This window comes from Callithrix jacchus, chromosome 15, assembly GCF_049354715.1.
Source record: "Callithrix jacchus isolate 240 chromosome 15, calJac240_pri, whole genome shotgun sequence".
Classification (NCBI taxonomy): Eukaryota; Metazoa; Chordata; class Mammalia; order Primates; family Cebidae; genus Callithrix; species Callithrix jacchus.
In genome coordinates, this window is record NC_133516.1 from 27,399,050 (window position 1) to 27,419,359 (window position 20,310).

At 40.6% G+C, this 20,310-nt stretch overlaps 2 protein-coding genes across 11 annotated transcripts in view; both read left to right on the forward strand.

The window, feature by feature from the left end:
* LOC100405057 (zinc finger protein with KRAB and SCAN domains 7) overlaps nucleotides 1-13,414 on the forward strand; it is a 61,055-nt gene extending 47,641 nt beyond the window's left edge. Inside the window, exons 8-9 of the transcript XR_013527257.1 lie at nucleotides 12,209-12,544; nucleotides 13,165-13,414. The gene's annotated coding sequence lies outside the window, so the exon portion shown is untranslated. The remainder of the gene's footprint in view (nucleotides 1-12,208; nucleotides 12,545-13,164) is intronic.
* ZNF197 (zinc finger protein 197) overlaps nucleotides 1-20,310 on the forward strand; it is a 56,290-nt gene that overhangs the window by 23,279 nt on the left and 12,701 nt on the right. For 2 of the 10 annotated variants that reach the window (XM_078350630.1, XM_078350632.1), the window contains 3 exons: nucleotides 18,600-18,753; nucleotides 19,026-19,117; nucleotides 19,394-19,520. In XM_078350630.1, the coding sequence (XP_078206756.1) occupies nucleotides 19,085-19,117; nucleotides 19,394-19,520 (160 nt within the window). In that variant the 5' untranslated portion in view covers nucleotides 18,600-18,753; nucleotides 19,026-19,084. Of the gene's footprint in view, nucleotides 1-12,208; nucleotides 12,545-16,615; nucleotides 17,105-18,342; nucleotides 18,480-18,599; nucleotides 18,754-19,025; nucleotides 19,118-19,393; nucleotides 19,521-20,310 lie in introns of those variants that run through there. The other 8 variants (XM_078350631.1, XM_078350627.1, XM_078350628.1 and 5 more) reach the window with 8 other exon arrangements.

Sequence of the window (20,310 nt, forward strand, 5' to 3'; positions counted from 1 at the left end):
GAAGTTTCTTATTATCCATCTTCTGAAGCCTGATTCTGTTAATGGGATGCACTTTGATGAGGAACTGTGATCCTCTTTAGAGGGAGAGGTGTTCTGATTTTGAGTATTCTCAGCCTTTTTACACTGGTTTCTTCCTATCATTGTAAATTTATCAACCTATCATCTTTGTAATTACCAACTTTCAGATTAGGTCTCTGGGTGGATGTCCAAGTTGTTAATTCCCAGGGCCGAAATATGAGCAACCCACTTTGCTGGCCAAAACAGTGGCATTAAGACTGATGGTGCTTTTCTGCCCGGGGAATTTCCAGTCTGGCTTCCTTCTTGAGTCTGTAATAGGCGACTCTGGCTTCCCAGAGCTCCAAACGTCAGTCAGAAGGGGAACCAGTCCCGTTTACTCTGCACCAAGAGCTGCCGCACCAAGGTGCCGGCAAAACCGCTGCGCTGGCCACAAGAGTCGCGCGGTGACCCATGCGGTTCCTCCACTGGGAATCTTCTGCTCCGTGAGCAACAAGAATTTGTCTGAAAGTGTGGCGTCCTCTCGTTCTCTGTGCTTTCACTGGGAGCTGCAATCCCGAGATGTTAGCGATCAGCCATATTGGATCGTTCTCAAAAATCAATTTTTTAATATACTAGCAATAAATGATTTGAAATCAAAATTTCAATAATGATACAATTTGTAAGAGCATTAAAATATGAACTACAGTAACTAATATGACAAAATGCAAAATATCTGTATATTAAGTATTATAAAACATTGATGGGAAAAATTAAAGAAGACCTAACTTAAATCTACTCTGTTCATGGATTAGAGTATGCAGTATGGTTAATATGTTAATTGCCCACAAACTGAATTAGATTCAACTCCATCTCAATCAAAATTCTAGTAGTTGTGCATGTGTGTTTTAAAATTAAAAAGTTGTCTTTAAAGTCCATATGAAAATGCAAATAACTTAGAGTAGCCGAAACAATTCAGAAAAATGTTTTTAAAAATTGGAAGGCTAACCTGATTTTAAGACTTATGTAGAACTACAGCAGTCAAGACAGTGTAATTTTGGCATAGTGATAGAAAAATAGATAAATAGAAGGCAATAAAAACTTTGGAAACAGATCCACACATATATGGGAAACTGATTTTTGACAAATGTTCAAAGTGAATAAATGGTTTCTTTCCAACAAATCATATTGGAATTATTGAATATCCCTATGTAAAAATGTTAACTTTGATCAATATCTCCCAATGTATTAAAATTAATCAATAATAAATAGTATACCTCAGTTGGGAACCTAAAACAATGATTCTAGAATAAACCAGGAGAAATTCGTGTCATCTTCCATTAGACAAACATTTATTACATGTGACACCAAAGGTATGATTCACAAAAAACAATTTGATAAAGTGTATGTCATCAAAAGTAAAAGATCTGTTTTTTGAAAAGTACTGTTAGGAAAATTACAAAACAAGCCATAATCTAGTAAAAAATATGACTAAAGTATATATCTGATGAAGGATTTGTATCCAAAAGTATCAAAGTTCAATAATAAGGAATTCAATAAAATAATGTGTAATGATCTGAATGGACACATCACTGAAGAAGATATTAAGATGGCAAATAAGCACTGGAAAAGATGTTCAACATCATTGGTTTTTAGGGTAATGCAAATTAAAAGCACAGGGAGATGCCACTACACCTCAATTAAAATGATGAAAATTAATGATAGTCCACATCACATATTGGCAAGTATGTGGAGGAACTGGAACTTTCAAACATTGTAGGCAGAAATGTAAAGTAGTGTAACGAGTGTAGTAAACAGTTTGGCTGTTTTTTAAAAGTTAAATGTGGATTTGGCAATGAATTATTGGATATGACACCAAAAGCACAGGCAATAAAAGTAAAGCCAGGCACAGTGGCTCATGCCTGTACTTCCAGCACTTTGGGAGGCTGAGGAGGTTGGATCACTTGAGGTCAGGAGTTAGAGACCAGCCTGGCCCCAAATGGCAAAACCCCATCTGTACTTAAAACACAAAAATTAGCTGGATGTGGTGGTGTGTGTGTGTACTCCCAGCTACTCAGGAGTCTAAGGCAGGAGAATCCCTTGAACCTGGGAGGCAGAGGTTGCAGTGAGCCGAGATTATGCCACTGCACTCCAGCCTGGGCAACAGAGAGAGCCTCTGTCTTGAAAAAATAAAAATAAAAGTAAAATTTAAAACTTCTGTGCACCAAAAGACATAATCAGACTGAAATGGCAGCCTATGGTATGGGAGAAAATTCAATTAAACATTTGATAAGTAGTTGATATCCAGAATATATAAATAACTCCTACAATTCAACAACAAAAAATGTAAAAAATTAGCAAAAGACTTAAATAGACATTTCTCCAATGTTATACAAATGGTCAACAAGCATATGAAAAAATGGTAGTTATCATTAATCATTAGAGAAGTACAAATCAAGCCACAATGAGAGGTCTCTCACAACATTATGATAGTTATTATCAAAAACAAAATGACAACAAGAAAATCATAAGCATTGATGAGAATGTGCAGAATCGGTACCTTTGTGCACCATTGGTGAGGATGTAAAATGGCACAGCTGCTACAGAAAACAGTTTGGCAATTTCTCAAAAAATTAAAAACAGGTTGGGTGTGGAGGCTCATGTCTGTAATCCCAGCATTTTGGGAGGCTAAGGCAGCTGAACTGATAAACAAATTTAGTAAAGAAACCAGTCACACAGAAACAAAGGCTATAATTCCACTTCTAAGAGATACGTAAACAGTCAAACTCATACAGACAGAAAGTAGAATGGTGATTGCCGGGGGATTGGGGATTGGGGAAATAATTCTAAGGTGGGAGGATTGCTTGAGCTCAGGAGTTTGAGACCAGCATGCGCAACATAGTGAGACCTCATTTCTATTAAAAATTTTTATAAGTGGCCGGGCATGGTGGCTTACATCTGTAATCTCAGCACTTTGGGAGGCTGAAGCAGGCAATTCATGAGGTCAGGAGTTCAAGACCAGCCTGTCCAACATGGTGAAACTCCGTCTCTACTAAAAATACAAAAAATTAGCTGGGTGTCGTGGTGGGTGCCTGTAATCCCAGCTACTCAGGAGGCTGAGGCAGGAAAATCGCTTGAACCTGGGAGGCGGAGATTGCAGTGGGCCAAGATCATGCCACTGCACTCCAGCCCAGGCAACAGTGTGAGACTCCATCTCAAAAAAAAAAAAAAAAGTTAAAAAAGTTAGCTGGGCATAGTGGTACATGCCTGTAGTCCCAGCTACTTGAGAGGCTGAGGCATCAGGATCACTTGAGCCTAGGAGTTCAAGGCTTCGGTGAGCCATGATCATGTCACTGCACTCCAGCCTGGGAGTAGAGTGAGGCCCTGTCAAAAAAGAAAGAAAGAAAAGAAAAAGAAAAAGAATGAGTTCATAATATCATAATAATAAAGAGAACAAAAAAAAGTAAAATGGCAGACATAAATCCAACTATATCTTCTTCCAGATGAAATGTGTGCTAAAGCCCTGTATCAGTAATAAAATTAAATGTGAATGGATTAATCAATCCAATAAAAAAGCAGAGATTGTCAGCCTGGATAAAAAAACAAGATCCAATTATATGCTGTTTACAGGAGACACACTTTCGTTTCAAAGATACAAATTGATTAAAAGTAAAAGGATGGGGCCAGGCGCGGTGGCTCAAGCCTGTAATCCCAGCACTTTGGGAGGCCAAGGCGGGTGGATCACGAGGTCAAGAGATCGAGACCATCCTGGTCAACATGGTGAAACCCCGTCTCTACTAAAAACACAAAAAAATTAGCTGGGCATGGTGGTACGTGCCTGTAATCCCAGCTACTCAGGAGGCTGAGGCAGGAGAATTGCCTGAACCCAGGTGGCGGAGGTTGCGGTGAGCCGAGATCGTGCCATTGCACTCCAGCCTGGGTAACAAGAGCGAAACTCCGTCTCAAAAAAAAAAAAAAAAGTAAAAGGATGGAAAAAGATGTATCTTGCAAATAATAACCATAAGAAAGCTTGAGTGGTTATATGACAAGACAAACTAGACTTTAAAACCAAAGAAAAGATACTATTTCAGATAAAAAAGGGACATTTTATAACAATACTGGGGTCAATTTATCAGAAAGATAGAACAATTACAAATGTGTATTCAGCTACTGAAATACGCCCGAAATACATTAAACACTGAAAGAGATGAAGCAGGGAAATAGACAATTCAACAATAATAGTTGGAGGCTTCAACACCCAACTTTCAATAATAGAATATCAGAAAGAAGATCAACAAGGAAATAGAGGACGTGAGCCCTATTAACCAACCAGGCCCAATACAGCCCTAGAACATACCACTGAAGAATAGCAGAATATACCTTCTTCTCAAGTACACATGGGACATTCTCCAGGAAAAATGATATACTAGGTGAAAAAACAAACCTTAATACATCAGAAGGATTTAAATAATACAAAATATGTTCTCTAACCTAATGTAACTTAACTGCATCCCCTATGCCCTAGAATAGTTATGGGAACAAAAAGTATTCTGCCTCCAACAATGTAAAATGAAAAATGTCTGACATACAGTTACCAGTCGGCATATAAACAAACAGGAAAATACAACCTTTATTGATGAGAAAAATCAGTTATTCAAACCGGACCTCAAACTGATACAAAGAATCAACAAACAAGGATATTAATGCAGTTATTATAGCTATATATTATATAAGCAAAAATCAAGGGGAAAGATTGAACTTGATTACCAGACACAAAAGATATTTAAAAGATTTAAATTCAATTTCTGGAGATAAAAATATCTGACATAAAAATGTACATTGGATGGAAAATTCTACCTGAATGTCATATAATATTCATTCACAGGTTTCACTCCAGTATAGACTTTCTGATGGCCATTGAGGTATGCACTCTGATTGAAAGCTTTGCCACATTCATCACATTGGTAGGATTTCTGTCCCATCAGAACTCCTAATGTATAGTAAGACTGGAGGACATGGGAGGATTCCCCAAATTCCTTATCTTTCTCACATTTATCTTTTGTAGGTTTTAAAAAATCCATGTGTGTTATTCAATAAATTACTTCTAGTCAGCTCCTTTCTTCATTCAAAGGTAATTCTTCTAACTTCACGAAAGTGTCTTCATAGGCATCTCTAGTCTCTGGTTTCCCTATGAATCAACACATAGAATCCTCTTACTAGCTGGGGGCGTGATGGTATTCATCTGTAGTCCCAGCTGCTTGGGAGACTGAGGCAGGAGGATCACTGGAGCCCAGGAGTTCAAGCTGCACTGAGCTATGATTGTGCTACTATGACAGAGCGAGACCCCATTTCTCTTGAAAGAAAGAATCCTCTTGATGTTCCATCAGATAACTTTGATCCTTTAAACACTTTCCGCTTCATAGTTGAGTCTATTCTGTTCTCATCTACTATCAAAAGAAAGCAGAAAACAACTTTACTCAATTTTTTGTCTTGTGCAAACAGAATCATCAAGAGATCTTTAAAAAAAAGTCAGATTATGGGTGTATGATGAGGTGACATACTGTGATCAAGAATGAAATGGTAGTAGCTCAACTTTTTCTTCATGGGCAGAAAAAAAAATGGGGGAGAAGTTTGTCAGAGAGGGTAAAAGAAGATATCAGGGACAAACAGATATTAACCTATCACAACCAAGTTAGAAGGGCAACTGGAGGGGAAGTGAACAGTTTAAAAAGGATGATGTGGTCTTACAGAGGTAAGATCTTTAGTAAAATGATGAACTGTAGGTTCATTTCCAACCATAACACTGTATGATTCCATAGTTCTCTGAAAAGATGTTACGGAGAGAGGGGTAGCAAACATCTCAAGTCAAATATGGGAAAAGGCAGAGTAATTACAGTCATGATCCCTAGACATGAATATGTTGTTTCCTTTTAACTGTCCTGCAGAGTGTGGCCTCAGGCCAAAGCTCTGCCCAAACAGAGACAATATTTCATGACTCTACAAATTGGAATTCCTTTCTAAGGAAATTCTGAATTAGAAGTAGGGCAAAAATAAGGCAATTAAGAGCAGGAGCTGAAGCAGAAATTGTGGACGAAGAGAAGCCACATCATTAGGAGCCACAGCAAGCAGTAAGTATGAGTGGACAGAAGTTGTAATAAGAAGGACTAATGAAGGGGGCAGAAGATTCAGAGTGAAGAAGCTGGATAGTGGTGGGAAGTAGAGAAATAGAAAACATGCTGGGAGCAGCTGGGTTGGATTTACAGTGGAACACTGGCACAAAGATGCATTTACTTTTGTTGATTTGGCTCCTGGACTGCCCTGCATCAAGGCACAGCCTCCAGGAGGCCCAGTTTTCCACCATCTGATCTAGCCTGTGGAGTCTGCATCTCTTTCCATAGTGGTGAGAACTTTGAACTCACAGTTCTCTTATGGGTAGGATCCTCCGTTTTCCTCATTAGTGTATGACTCAGGAAGACATGATGTGCTAAAGAGCTTGTTGATTGTGTATATCTTTTTAAAGGCCTATCTACTTAGAAAGAAGGTAAAGGATTGGCTTCTGGAGCCTCCTCTGGACAAAGGTAATTATTCTTCAATCAGACTAATACATGGGTGTTCACAAAATTGGGTATTGTCAAAGCTCCCAACCTTGTTTGAATTTAAAAGGTTGATTGTAAGTTTAGGTTTTTCCAACAGCAGACCCTAAGACATGGATGTAGGTGGAGTAGATTAGATGATCTCAAGGAGCAGGAGGGAGTAAGCAGGGAGGGTGAGACAGGGAAAGTCTAAAGCCAACAAAGAATGAGTTATTGAGCTGGTTCCACTGTGGGCAACTGAGGCTCATTTTTGCTAGTGGCCCTCTAAGGGCCCATGTAGAACATAGCTGAGAATTTTCTTGTCAAAGGACAGGACGTTGGGGCATTTATGTACCAATTCTTGTTTATCATTCTTTCAAGTTTGCCTGAGGGGATGTTATTCTCATCCACTTCTTCCAGTTTGTGCCTCAGACCTAGCTGAACAGGCTTCTACACTTGTAGAGGAAGCCTTCAACAAAATAGCCTAAGATGTTATGGTATGTGCTTGAGATGGGACTCTGTCAGGATGGCTATATCCATTCTCCCACAGCTGCACGAAAATCAGAGATGGGCAGAGGTGACTGTGGTAGAGAATACAAAGAACATCTGTTTTAGGTAATAAGCAGATACTTCTTTCACTATGCTTTTAACATCAAAGAATTTTAGTGTTTTAAAATATGCCCTTTACCTATGTAGTAACTACTTCTATTGTTTTTCCAAAACCCAAAGTAAAGTATCTGCAGAATATCTTGGACTGGGAAGGGTCTCAGTTATATTTGTTCTGCTCCCCAGATACCTCTAAGGCTAGGAGATACTAGACTGACTTTAGAATTACCACTTTTGGCCTTCTCTAGAGCAGAGTGTATTGAAGAGTCATAACCTTCCATATAAAAGTCCAGGTGGTTATAAACCAAGATAGCAGGACTGCCTCCCTCTCCCAACGATTATCAAAGCCTTGGTTGGATTCCCAGTGAACACAGCATATCAATGCTCGTTTGCATTCAAATTAGCATGAATTGTCCAAGGCCTGGCCATAGCTAAAGTATTTAGGCGACCGAAGACACTCTTCATGCTGGCTGTCCTGACTTTTCTCCCCCTTCTCTCTACCTGTGTCTTGCCTCAGTCTCCTGAATGATTTTCTTGCTTCTGGGTGTACAAAAGCCTAAATATAGTGGTGGAAACAGCACTCGCCTTGGATTTGAAAGCCTCACTGGTTATTAGGAAGGTATTTTAACAAATTACTTAAACTTATTCATCCTTAGTTTCAGTATCATCAAAACTGTGGTAATATTACCCATCTCAAAGGGTTCACGTAAGGAGTAAATGAAATTAACTGTGTGAAAGAGGCTGACACATAACAAGTAATTTTTTTCTAATATTCTAGCTTTGCCTCACTGTTCTGATTTGAACTCTGGCTTAATTCAACTGAAATATTTTGTGATTGCCAGTTATATAATGCTGAAAATTGAGTGTGTATGTGGTGTACGCGTGTGTTTGTGTGTATGTGTTGGGGGTGGGATGCAGAAAGTGCAGCTGGGTAGATTTTGGCACTAGTAAAGACCTCTATCAGGGGTCAATGATCTTTTGATTAATTGTAGCATCACCAGCCTAGTAATAGAGGGCTGGCCTAGAAACCAATTCGGAACAACCTGAGATTTTCATTTTCAGCTAGCCCTTGGGAAAGGCTACAGAAAGACCAAAGCAGATCCCTCAGTATCCCACTTCCTCTCCTTTCTTACTAGGGCCATAACAGCCCCTTCAACCTTTCAGATTCTAAAGCTCCCATCAAAGCCACAGGCACCCCAAGCTCAGGTCCTCTGATTTTGTGATGCCTCTATTCCTACCAAAGATTATGTGCCTTTTCCCACCTCTCCAGGTCGGCCTCCGATGAGGGTAAAAGGACAAGCAATGGGATTAATACCTTCTTCCAAATAGCAAAGAATATGGCTTTTCTGTCTTCCCTCAAGCTTTCCAATCTGGACTGGATTTACCCCTCTCTGCTCCCAGTATGGTTGGCCTTTCACAGGTGGCCTGTCCCCTTCTCTAACTTTCCCTTCACTGTGACTCCCTCATTCCTACATAACCCCTCTCTGAGGATGTAAACATAAGGGGGTGAGGTTGTCCAAGACAGATATTCAGATCTGAAATTAATCCTTCTAAGTGACCCTGGCCCAATCTAACCACCATGGATGCCCTTCAGTGCCTAGAAAAACTTTTTAAAATAACACCCTGAACTGTATTTGGAAGAATCCATATATGATAGTTAATTTTGCATGTTAATTTGACTGGGCCATTGTGTGCCCAGATATTTGGTTAAACATTATTCTGAGTGTGTCTGTGGAGGTTTTTCTGAATGAGATTAATATCTGAATCTGTAGACTTATTGCCCTCCTTAGCATGACTGAGCCTCATCCAGGCCATTGGAAGCCTGAGTAGAAGGAAAAGACTGAGAAAGGGAGAATTTACTCTCTGCCGGTCTTCTGGCTGGGGCATTGGTCTTCTCCCACCTTTGGTGATATGATTTTGATCTCTGTCCCCACCCAAATCTCATGTCAAATTATAATTCCCAATGTTGGAGGTGGGACCTGATGGGAGGTGATTGGATCATAGGGGTAGATTTACCCCTGGGTTCTGTGTTGAGATAGCGAGTGAGACCTGGTTGTTTAGAAGTGTGTAGTACCTCCCCCTTGCCCACCCTTGGTCCTTCTCCTGCCACGACAGATGTCTGCTCCCACTTTGCCTTCCCCCATGAGCTCCCTGAGGCCTCCCCAGAAGCACAAGCTGCCATGCTTCCTGTACAGCCTGCAGAACTGTGAGCCAATTAAACCTCTTTTCTTTATAAAGTACTCAATCTCAGGCATTTCTTTATAGCAGTGTGAGAACAGACTTACACTTGGATGATATGGTTTAGATCATATTGTATCAGACTAGGAATCTGAGAAGGATTTGGATTCAGTCTAGGACTCAGACTGAAAGTTACACCAGCAGCTTTTCTGCTTCTCAGGCCTCTTATTCTTGGATTACAATTATATCTTCAGCTCTCCTGGGTCTCCAGATTGCATGTCTCGAGATTTCTTAGCCATATATATTATATACATATAATCCTTGGTCATAGGTCAATCACATTCCAATTTGCATTTAAAACAACTCTGGCAAAGTGGGGTTTTAAGAAAGATGAGAAATACAAATTTTCCATTGAGACTGGGATTTCCATTTTAGTTGATCAACATTCTGAGATCTTAGCCCATCTTGAAATGTCAGTCCTCTGCTTCCAGCCTCTTCTCATATGCCTATCTCAAATCCATTTGTTTCTTGTTTGCTTAGTTTTCTTCACCTGTACATTTGGGAATTCTAAATACCAGGAATGTGTGTGTATGTAAAACAGAGGCTATGTGTTGTATGTCCCAGATCTCTGGCCCACTTTAAACAGGTTTTGTATAATTCCACCTTGGTGAAAGATAGGGTGTTCCTTTCCTATCACCATCACTCCATAAGGTTACCAAGTCTTTCATCTTGGGGCAGTGGTGAGCGTGCTTCAAGTTCTCTGACTGTCAGATGGGCAGAATCTCAGGGCACAAAGGGAATGCAAAACTGAGGGTCTGGGGTGGCCATTGGCAATTGGTGGTCCTTACCAGCTGACAACTCTTTGGTTACATGCTTCCAGGGCACTCCTTAGTAGTAGTGTGAATGATTACAGGCTCTGGTCAGTGGTCCATAGTCTAGTTAGTCATTTTGGCTCCTCCCATTCCTTTCTTCTTTCCCAGCAGAAACACTTGCAAGGCAACAATATTTTTCATCTTACTGAAGGCTTCTAATGGCCTAACTCACTATAATCTTTGTCCCTTTTGTTTCCAGTCACATAGTGTGTAACTTCTGTCTACCCAGGTAGGGCAGGAGAGGAGAAGGGAGCCTTGGTTTACAAGTAAAATTATAATTTAGTTTGGGAGGAACAGCAATCACATTGATAAATATTTCAAAATCTACTCATTCATGTTTTGAGACCCAGAAAGTACTCTTTCCTTGTTCTCTTCCTACTTGATTGGCTGCTGCTTCTCAGTCTCCTTTGTTGGGTCCTCCTTATCCTTTTTTTGTCTGTCATCCAAAGGACCACCAGGATGACTAGCTAGTAGAAAAGAAAGTTTCATTCACAGTATCAGTTTACAACTTGGAGAGATAGTCCCTGGCTTGAACTGAAAGTAATGCTCTCTCTGAAGAACAAAGAGAAAGTTAGAGGTTTTACAAAATGGAGGAATGTTACGGATTCCTCTTTGAGAAAGTTCATTGGCACTAGTAAGGGTGTGGGGAGCTGGCAAGCTCTAACTGGTGAGCAACTGCAGTGGGCAAAATTAGTCCTAGAGTTGCAGCAAGTTATCTCAGAAACTATACATAAAACTGGTTTGGGTTACAATAAGCAGTTTCAGCAGTCAAGCTTGCAGAGAATAACATTCCTGGAGCAATGTTTTGTATCCTGAGTGCTTCCACCAGCTAATTTCTCGACTTTGTTTTAGTTAGGTACGACAAGAATGACCCAATTCTTATGATCAGCTTTCACACTTCTTAGCATTTATCACCACCTGACACATATTTATATTTGTTTTCTGTTTACCCCACTAGAACTGTAAACTCCATGAGAACAGGAACTTTACCTCTTTATTTATGTCCCTAGTGCCCAAAACAGTATCTGTGTTGAGTACTCAGATGGCAAGTACTCAGTAGTTGAATGAATGAATGAATGAATGAATGAATCAAGGCTGAAGTTTAAGTATGTTGTTTAATGAACACCAGGAGAGAACATGTAGAAATAAACAGAATAAGCCTGGTGCAGTGGCTTATGCCTGTAATTCCAGCACTTTGGAAGGCTGAGGTGGGTGGATCATCTGAGGTAAGGAGTTCAAGACCAGCCTGGCTAACATGGTGAAAAGCTGTCTCTACTAAAAATACAAATAAATAAATAAATAAATTACCCAGGCATGGTGGCATGTGCCTGTAATCCCAACCACTCTGAAGGCGGAGGTGGAGATTACAGTGAGCCAAGATTGCCCCACTGCACCCCCACCTGGGCAAGAAGAGGGAAAACTCTGTCTCAAAAAAAAAGACATAAATAGAATAACATAAACTTTGCTCATTCAATAAACATTCATCTACAACCTATATGGCTTCAGCTTTGTACTAGGTGCTAAATACATGGGATCCATGCAGACATGGCCCTTCCCCTTTTGGAGCCTTATTCCAGCCATAGTCCCATATAGGGGTGTCAATTCCAGAAGTCCACACCTAAGAGACAGAAGACCAAAGAGAGGATCAGAATTCCAGTTTCCTTTATATACTTTACCCAGCGTGATGGACAGCTGGAATAACCTACTCTTTCAGGATAGAGATGTCCCCACCATTTGCACATGACTTCAACTTGATTACTATTTAATATCAGAGCTCCAGTATGTGATTATGTGGGCAAGAGATACACCACAGTAAGCGAATTCACAAGAGGATGATTTAAAATCCATGTTATTTATAGTGGGAACTGCATAGGTTCACGAAGAGACCAGAAAAGTCATCTATCAGGTCATTCAGATGAGAGGTTACTCCCTGTCAAACTCAATTGAAATGCAAATTAAAACAGAAATGTCCAACTTTTTTTGGAGGCAACAAGCATCCTGAGACCCTGGGTCCTGTCTCTGCACCGTTCCAGTCCGAAACACAGCGGCCGGTTCTTGTTTGATGTAAGGAATGAGGGCTTATTCCAAAGGCTCAGGAGTTCCGCCTCTCCTCTCGCGCGCTAGGAAAAGAAACGAACCATGGAGATGTGTCTTCCTAGAGATCCCGGATGAGGGGCGGGGAGCAACCGGAAGTCGCAGTGTCCACGGCTCGGCCATTATTCTGTGCCTCGGCTGCCGCAAGGGTCCGTTCCTGTGTCATCTCCTAGCGGCCTGGCGCCGAGGCGGCGGTACCCAAGGCTGGAGCCGCAGCGGGAGCCCCCGGTGAGCGGGGTGGGCTTGGGGGCGGGTGGGCACGCAAGTAAGGCGGCCTGGGTCGTGGGCCTGAGCTTGCTGGGACTGCACAGCCATCGGTGGCCCTTCCCGGGCTCTGACCCCCCGGCACTGTCCGTCCCCAGCTCCGTGTTGGGGGTCGACGTCTTGGCCTCGGCGGGGCAGGCAGCCGGCCCGGGGAAGGTACTGAGGACAGCAGCTCCGAGTCTGTGTGTGTCTGGACTGGTGCTCCAGTCTAACGGACTCCGTTGGCTCTTTGAAGATAGCTGCCTCAGTAGCCTGCTCCCCCAGCTCAGGCCTTTCTGCTCTTCCTCAGTCTTCTCTGAGGCTGATGCACAGAAACATTATGAGGCTTCCCTATACCGGTGGTGCCCAGACTCCTGAGGACGGATTTTTTTTTTTTTTTTTTTTTTTAAGGAATGGAACAGTTGTCATCTTTTAGTTTTGTGATATGATGGTATTTAAAAATCAAACTTGAAACCACCCATACCACCCTTACTTCAGGAGTACATTTTAACACAAAGTACTAAGACCGTAAACTCAGAATAAATGTTGCCCACGTCATTGGCAACCTGTCAGTGACGATTGTTACTGGTTTTCTCTTTTTGCAGCTTGCCAGATTAAAGCTTTATCGTGGACTGGTGTTTGGAAACCGTTGTTTTAGAACAGTTGTTTGGGTTTCATAAGTTTCTTCGTAGATGGAATTGTTTTGGACTTCTGGAATTAGAATCCCTGAAATCAGAATTTGTTCCCACATCTCAACTAGCTAAGTGCCCTTGGATTAGTTCCTCTGATCCTTTTGTTCTTTTTAACTTCTGCCTTGAAAACCTTTTGTGAGAAGCAAATAAAATGCATATTTAATAACTTGTTATTTTTATGTTATTTTTATCTGCAAAATAAGTGTAAATAGAGTTCTGATAATTTGCTGTAGAAAACTGTTCAAAATTCTTTTTGAAAATTTCTTTCCATCACCCCCAGATCAGTTATCAAGGACTGCCAAGTTTTTCTCAATTGCCTTATCCCTGCTAGGGGATAAGTAAGTTCCTGCTTCGTTTAGAACTTAGTCATGTGTTGAGACTATTACAAAAATCTAACTGGCCTTTCTTGTTATCCAGTCCTTCCACCCCCACCATTCCCCACTAATAGGGTCCTGACACCAATTAAGATTCTCTTCATGCTCATAGTGGAAAAGATCTTTCTAATTATGGTACAATACCCAGAAGTTATAAAAGATTGCATGGCAAAAAACACTTTAAGCAAAGTCACATAGCACATAATATGGTCACAAAGACACTTGACAAACTGGGAAAAATTTGCACCTGCCATTGTAAACAAAAGACTAATTTTCCTATGCGATAAAAGTGTGTACAAATTAACAAGACCCAACACCTCAATAGAAACACGAGCAAAATATATGAATAGTTACTTGAAAAAATATACAAATGACTCTCAATATAGTAATTCACTCAAAATGCAAGTTAAAATTTGGCAAAGAACACAAACTTTAACAACTATATTGGTGAGAGTGAGGAAAGGCACTCTCATACAGCTGTTTCTGGTGGGGATATAAATGATGAACTGGTACAGTCCTAATGAGTCAGATTGGAAATATCAAAATTATGCATTCATATACCTTTTGACTCAGCAATTCTGTTTCAAAGAACTTTTCTTATATGTGACTACACACATCCAAACTGATGTATGCACAAGATTATTCATGATAATATTGTTGGTAATAAGAAATTATTGAAAACTACCCAAACATCCCATCTGTGCTGGCATGAAGAATTATGATACATCTATGCATCCATAAAAATGGGGAGAGGGGCTGCGTATTGACAGGAAAGACCTTTAAGACATGTTATTAATTGAGAAGAGGAAAATGTAGCACATTCATGGTGTACCACCATCTGTGAAAAGAGGGAAATAGAAAACAATAAATGTATACACACAGATGCATAAATAACTGGAAAGATACATAAGAAGCTAAAAGGAAGAAGGAAACTTTACACAGTATGCATTTTATAATCTTAAATTTTGAGCTAGTGAGTATATTACCTATTTTTAAAAATAAGAAAAAATGTAAAGTAAAACCTCTTTAATGCTTAAATGGAAGTAAAACCGCTTCACTTACAGGACACGATGACCTCCTCAGAATACTGCCTCTCAAGAGCCTTTAGAATTTAACTTATGTTTACCTCTCTGCTCTACTCCTACAATCTTGCCTCCAAAGTTTACTTTCATTCTCTGGTTTTCCTTCACAAAGTTATGTGTCACTCCCTTGCTTTTGAAAATAGTTTCTTTCTTCCTGGAATGGCTTTCCTCATAGTCCAGTGATTCTTTTAATTTTCCCTAAAAGTCCAATCTAAAGGTACCTTTCATGGCCAGGTGCGGTGGCTCATGTCTGTAATCCCAGCACCTTGGGAGGCTGAGGTGGGCAGATCACTTGTGGTCAGGAGTTCAAGACCAGCCTGGGCAGTATGGTGAAACCCCATCTCTACCAAAAATACAAAAATTAGCTGGGCATGGTGGCGCGAGCCTGTAGTCCCAGCTACCTGGGAGGCTGAGACAGGAGAACTTGAAACCCATGTTTCATTGAGCTGAGATCACGCCACTGCACTCCCGCCTGGGTGACAGAGGGAGACTCCATCTCAAAAATAAAAAATTACCCTTCATTAATCCTTTCTGTAGTTTTATGTTCTCCTATTACTTATACTTACACATTACATTGAAATTATGTTTATATTTCTGCCCCCAGTTGTTATAAGCAAGCTCTCTTTAAGGGTCTATGTGTTCAAATAATGAGGATGCTTTCATATGTCACTGATGCTGATATAATTGTTATAACCTTAAAAGCTTAAAAATATTTGTACTCCTCAGCCCAACAATTCTAGGGATTTATCCTGAAGAAATAAGCAGAGATGTAACTAAAAATTTGTTAGCAAGGATAGCCATTGTGACCTTTTTTATAATAGGGAAAGTTAGAATTAATCTGTGATAATTAGTTAGAAATAATCATCTATTATAATCTGTAATTTATAGATTATAATCTAAATGTCCAGCAACACAGGACTATTAAGTATAGATGGACTCATACAGCTCTTAAAAATAATGAAGCATATTTAATATGTTCACAACATAATACGTGAGAAAAGCTATAGAGCAACACACTTGGAGCCAATCTTTAACCCACACTGGTGCATAGAAAAAGGGCTAGAATGACATAGTTCCAAATAATAGCAGTGATTGTTTTCTGGTTTTATAAATTTTTGGTTTTATAATTAGAAACATATATGTTGTTTCTAAAGAATAGATGATTTCTAGAGAGCAGGTCTACGTTCTGTATAATAAAACCTTATTCAGATTTATCCACCTGTGGCACTAGGTGTGAAAAGATAAGAGCAAGAGGCAAATTTATCCAAATATTTTTATTAACAGAATGAAAAATTTTCAGATAATTAAAAGCATGTAGAGCAAAATTACACAGAACTTAATACAGCCTTTCTTTGTTAATCAAGGAGGTGGATAGGATTTTCTCTCATGTGTGTCATGATTAAGACTATGATTACTTGTTAACTCTGTGAAACATAGGAAAGAGTGCTAGTGACAGAGGGTAATAAGTAACATTTAAACCCATATACCAGGCACTGTCCAAAAACTTGAAAGGTATTTAGACACCAGATTCTCATAACAACCCCATGAGTTAGGAACTGTTACTATCCCTATTTTACAGGTTAAAAAACTAAGGCTCAGAAGTGAGGGACTCGTTCCAGGTTATACAGGAGTAGCCAGGATGCTCATTGTTAGAGTGGTAAAGAGTCTATTGTAATAAGATGAAGAGATCCTATAAATAAAGACCAAAGGAAGTTCATGTGTTTGTTTCAGCAGTCTGGGTAACTTGAGTGTCTGTGTCCCAGAGCCTTAAGTGGGAGGTGTCAGAGGAAACACTCTCTGGAGTCTGGAACCTTGCACTCACAAATGTTCTCTTTATTACTGGGAGCTGACTGGGGCCTGGAAAGCTCAGCTCTTTCTCTGGGCTAACTTTAACAATGATTTCTTGAGGTCTTGTAGATGATACTCTCCAAACTCTAAGGAAGAAGTCAAGGATTAAGGAGACCTGGACTGGAGAGGAGCCTTTTTCAAAAAACAACAATGACAAGAGAAAATTGGGCCCACAATGCTTTGAGACAAGAGGGCCTTGTGAAGGGGAAGGATGATACTTGGAAATGGGGAACCAGCTTCCAAGGAAGCAGCTCCTCTGTTTGGGAGACCTCCCACCTGCACTTTAGACAATTACGTTACCATGAGACATCTGGACCCCAGGAGGCTCTGAGCCGGCTCAGAGAACTCTGTCGCCGGTGGCTGAGACCAGAAGCACGTACCAAGGCACAGATCCTGGAGCTGCTGGTGCTGGAGCAGTTTCTGAGCATCCTGCCTGGGGAGATTCGGACCTGGGTGCAGCTCCATCGCCCTGGGAGTGGCGAGGAGGCTGTGGCCCTGGTAGAGGAGCTACAGAAAGACCTTGATGGACCAACAATAAAAGTGAGAAAGGTGGGGAGGGGAGGTGGGTATGGGGATGAAGGGAAGGAAAGAATTGAGGCTGGGCTAGAGGGTGTGATTTTCATTAAAAAGTAATAGCACATAGCAACCCTAACAATAATTAAAGCAGGTTTATGAGTATTCAGACCATAGAATATGTCTGTAGAGAAATGGATTTATGTTGAGGTCTTTGGTTCCAACTTAGAAGCAGCCCAAAAACATTGACTCTGTTTTGTCACCTTGGTAATGCTTGCTAATGCTGAGTTTGGATCAACTACCTGAAGAAGAAATGTTGCTAAGTTTTTCCCTAAACAGAAGCATATGTATTGTCTCTATAATTCTGTTCGGAATGGTGATGTAAGCATAGAGCATAAAAGGCCAGGCACACGGTAGCTCATGCCTGTAATCCCAACACTTTGGGAGGCTGAGGTGGGAGGATCACTTGAGGCCACGAGTTCAAGACCGGCCTGTACAACATGGGGAAACCTCTTCTCTACAAAATATTTAAAAATTAGCCAGGTGTAGTGGCAAGTACCTGTTGTCCCAACTACTTGGAAGGCTGAGGTGGGAGGATCACTTGAGCCCAGGAGGTTGAGGCAGCAGTGAGCTATGATCACACCATTGCACTTTAGCCTGGGTGACAGAGTAAGATCCTGTCTTTAAATAAATAAATAAATAGAATGGCAGTAACATAACAAGAATGAAACTTTCCAGGTAAGACCTCCTCTTGTGTGCCCTCCTGGGGATTCTGCAAGCCAAGGGACTGGGTTAAGAGATTTGCTTCTGATAAGATTTATATCCTTGACCATTAGATTGGGATCTTAATATAGCCTATCATGTGTGAGATTTCTTTTGTACATCTATAGCTCACTAGAAACATTTCTGTATAAGATGTCTGAATCATAACTCAAACTTGGGTGTGGCATTAAGGATGGGCTTGTTCTTTTAATCATAAAGTGAAAAATTTTAGAGCTATATATTTCGTTACAAATTAATACATCCTCATTTGAAATATAAGGAAACCGAGGCAGACGTCTAGCTGGCCGCAAAACCAAGTGTCTTGGTGCCGATTTTAGTGTTAGTTGTATTTGAGCACAAAGGACTAGGTATAGGTAAAGAGGTCAGTACTTAGATGGTAAATAAGTAGAAGAGATGTGACTGAAGTCCGTTCTAAAACTAAGTCTGAAGCTAAAATCCATGCTCTTAATTACTGTTTGTTACTTCCCGTTCCCTCCTTAACCCACACCCAGGTCTGGCTTCTGTTCCTACCATTGTGTTGTACAGTCTCCCCTGGGAGAGGTCACCAGTGCCATGAGTGGGGCTTGAGGGCAGCTCCATTGTTCTCAATGCAAAGTTTTACTGCTGTTTTGATGGCTCCATACTTGAGGTGGGTCTCTCTGATCTCACAGTTCTAGATTGTGGGCAGAAAGAGGTCCACAGTGCTTAGGTGAGTCCATATTCTGGAGGAACAAGAGGAGCCAGCTTATTTTGTTTTACTGATTTCCAGGTTCCAGTCCTTGCCCAGGATCAGAGCCCTCTCCAAAAGGCGGTGAGCACTCCAGGAACACTCCCTCCTGTACTTCCTGGCAGCCACATAGCAGCTGAAATTTGCCTGCATCCTACTGATCCAGTGGCATTCAACTTCCAGGATCCTCAAAATGGTATTTACTCAGTGCTCTGGGCTTTGGACTGTTCCAGGATCCTTTCTGTGGCTCAACCCCTACTTCCAGGGAGTTTCTTCTTCTGCTACCCTGTCTAGGAATCTGTTACAGTGCCAGTTCCTTTCTGCTGTTCCTGCTGTTCCCACCTTCTTTCTTGGACCCCTGTGACCTTGTATCCATTCGTATTGCTACTCTTTGTGTTATTCCAGCTCTGCAAATGGGGGTCACTCAGAATTTGTAGGTCCCACATGCAGCTTTTTCTCCTTCCTCAGATAGTCCTGCCCCTGAAGCTTCTGCCCTTTCTCAGGAAGAGAACCCAAGAAATCAATTAATGGCACTTATGCTCCTAACAGCCCAACCCCAGGTAAGGTTTGCATCCTCTTTCCTTCCCATCTGCACAGCCTGACTGTGGCTAAAGTGCCCTCTCTCATCCTTGTACTTCAATGTCCAGTCAGTTTCCATTTCTAAATCAAGGTCTGTGCTGTTGGAAGATAGAGTTTATATGTGATCTCCTTATGTCTCCCTGATGTCTGTTGTGCACTCCTGGTCTCACAGTATATCCCTTCCCCAGAAGCGAAGGGAACCTTTCAACAGGCAAGCTCCAAGGCATTGGTAATCTCACACACACCTGTCATTTCAGGAGTTGGTGATGTTTGAGGAGGTGTCAGTATGCTTCACTTCAGAGGAATGGGCATGTCTTGGCCCAATCCAGAGGGCTTTGTACTGGGATGTGATGCTGGAGAATTATGGAAATGTGACCTCCCTAGGTAAGGACTCTTCTTTCTATGATGCTTACGGTTACTTCATCAGCCTTTATTTGTTTTCTGATTATAAAAGTAGCATATACTTATTTTAGAAAGTACTGAATATTACAAAGAAGAAACAAAACCTTCCTTAATATTGCTATTTCCAGACAACTATTATCATTTTGATATATTACCTTTCTGGTTTTTTTATATGTTTGAAAAATTTATATGTGTTTGTGTGTGTGTATCCGTATATGGTTTTATAGGCTGCTTTCCTTGTGTGTGTTCTCGAATGTTACAAACTCTTTGCAGTTATTATCTATATTGGCTATATGATTTGTACCATAATTCAGTTAGCCATTTCCTTATTTTGGATAATTGCTATGGTAGTTATCTATCTCTCTGCCTAAGGTCTTCTAAAATATTTAGAAGAACAATTATTGGGCATAAGCGCTTGAATGGCTTTAAGGCTCTGGCTTCATATTGCCAAATTACTTTCCATAGTGATCCCTGTCCTCTCTGTTCTTATCATTGGTGTAAGAACACTCCTTTTTCTCTGCTTTCATTTGTACTGAGGAATCCCACAATTCTGAATTGTTGCTAATATATTTTTAAAGTTATAATATCTATTCTAAAGTAGGTTTCTTGGATAAGTAATAAAAGAATATTTCAAAATTTTTATTCGCCACTTTTGCTTCCAGCAAACATCAGATACCTATAGTGGTACAGCTGTGATAATGATGTGATTTTTTTGCCCTTAAATATCTTATGATGGTTAGATGATTATAGAAATATTAAATGTACAAGGCAG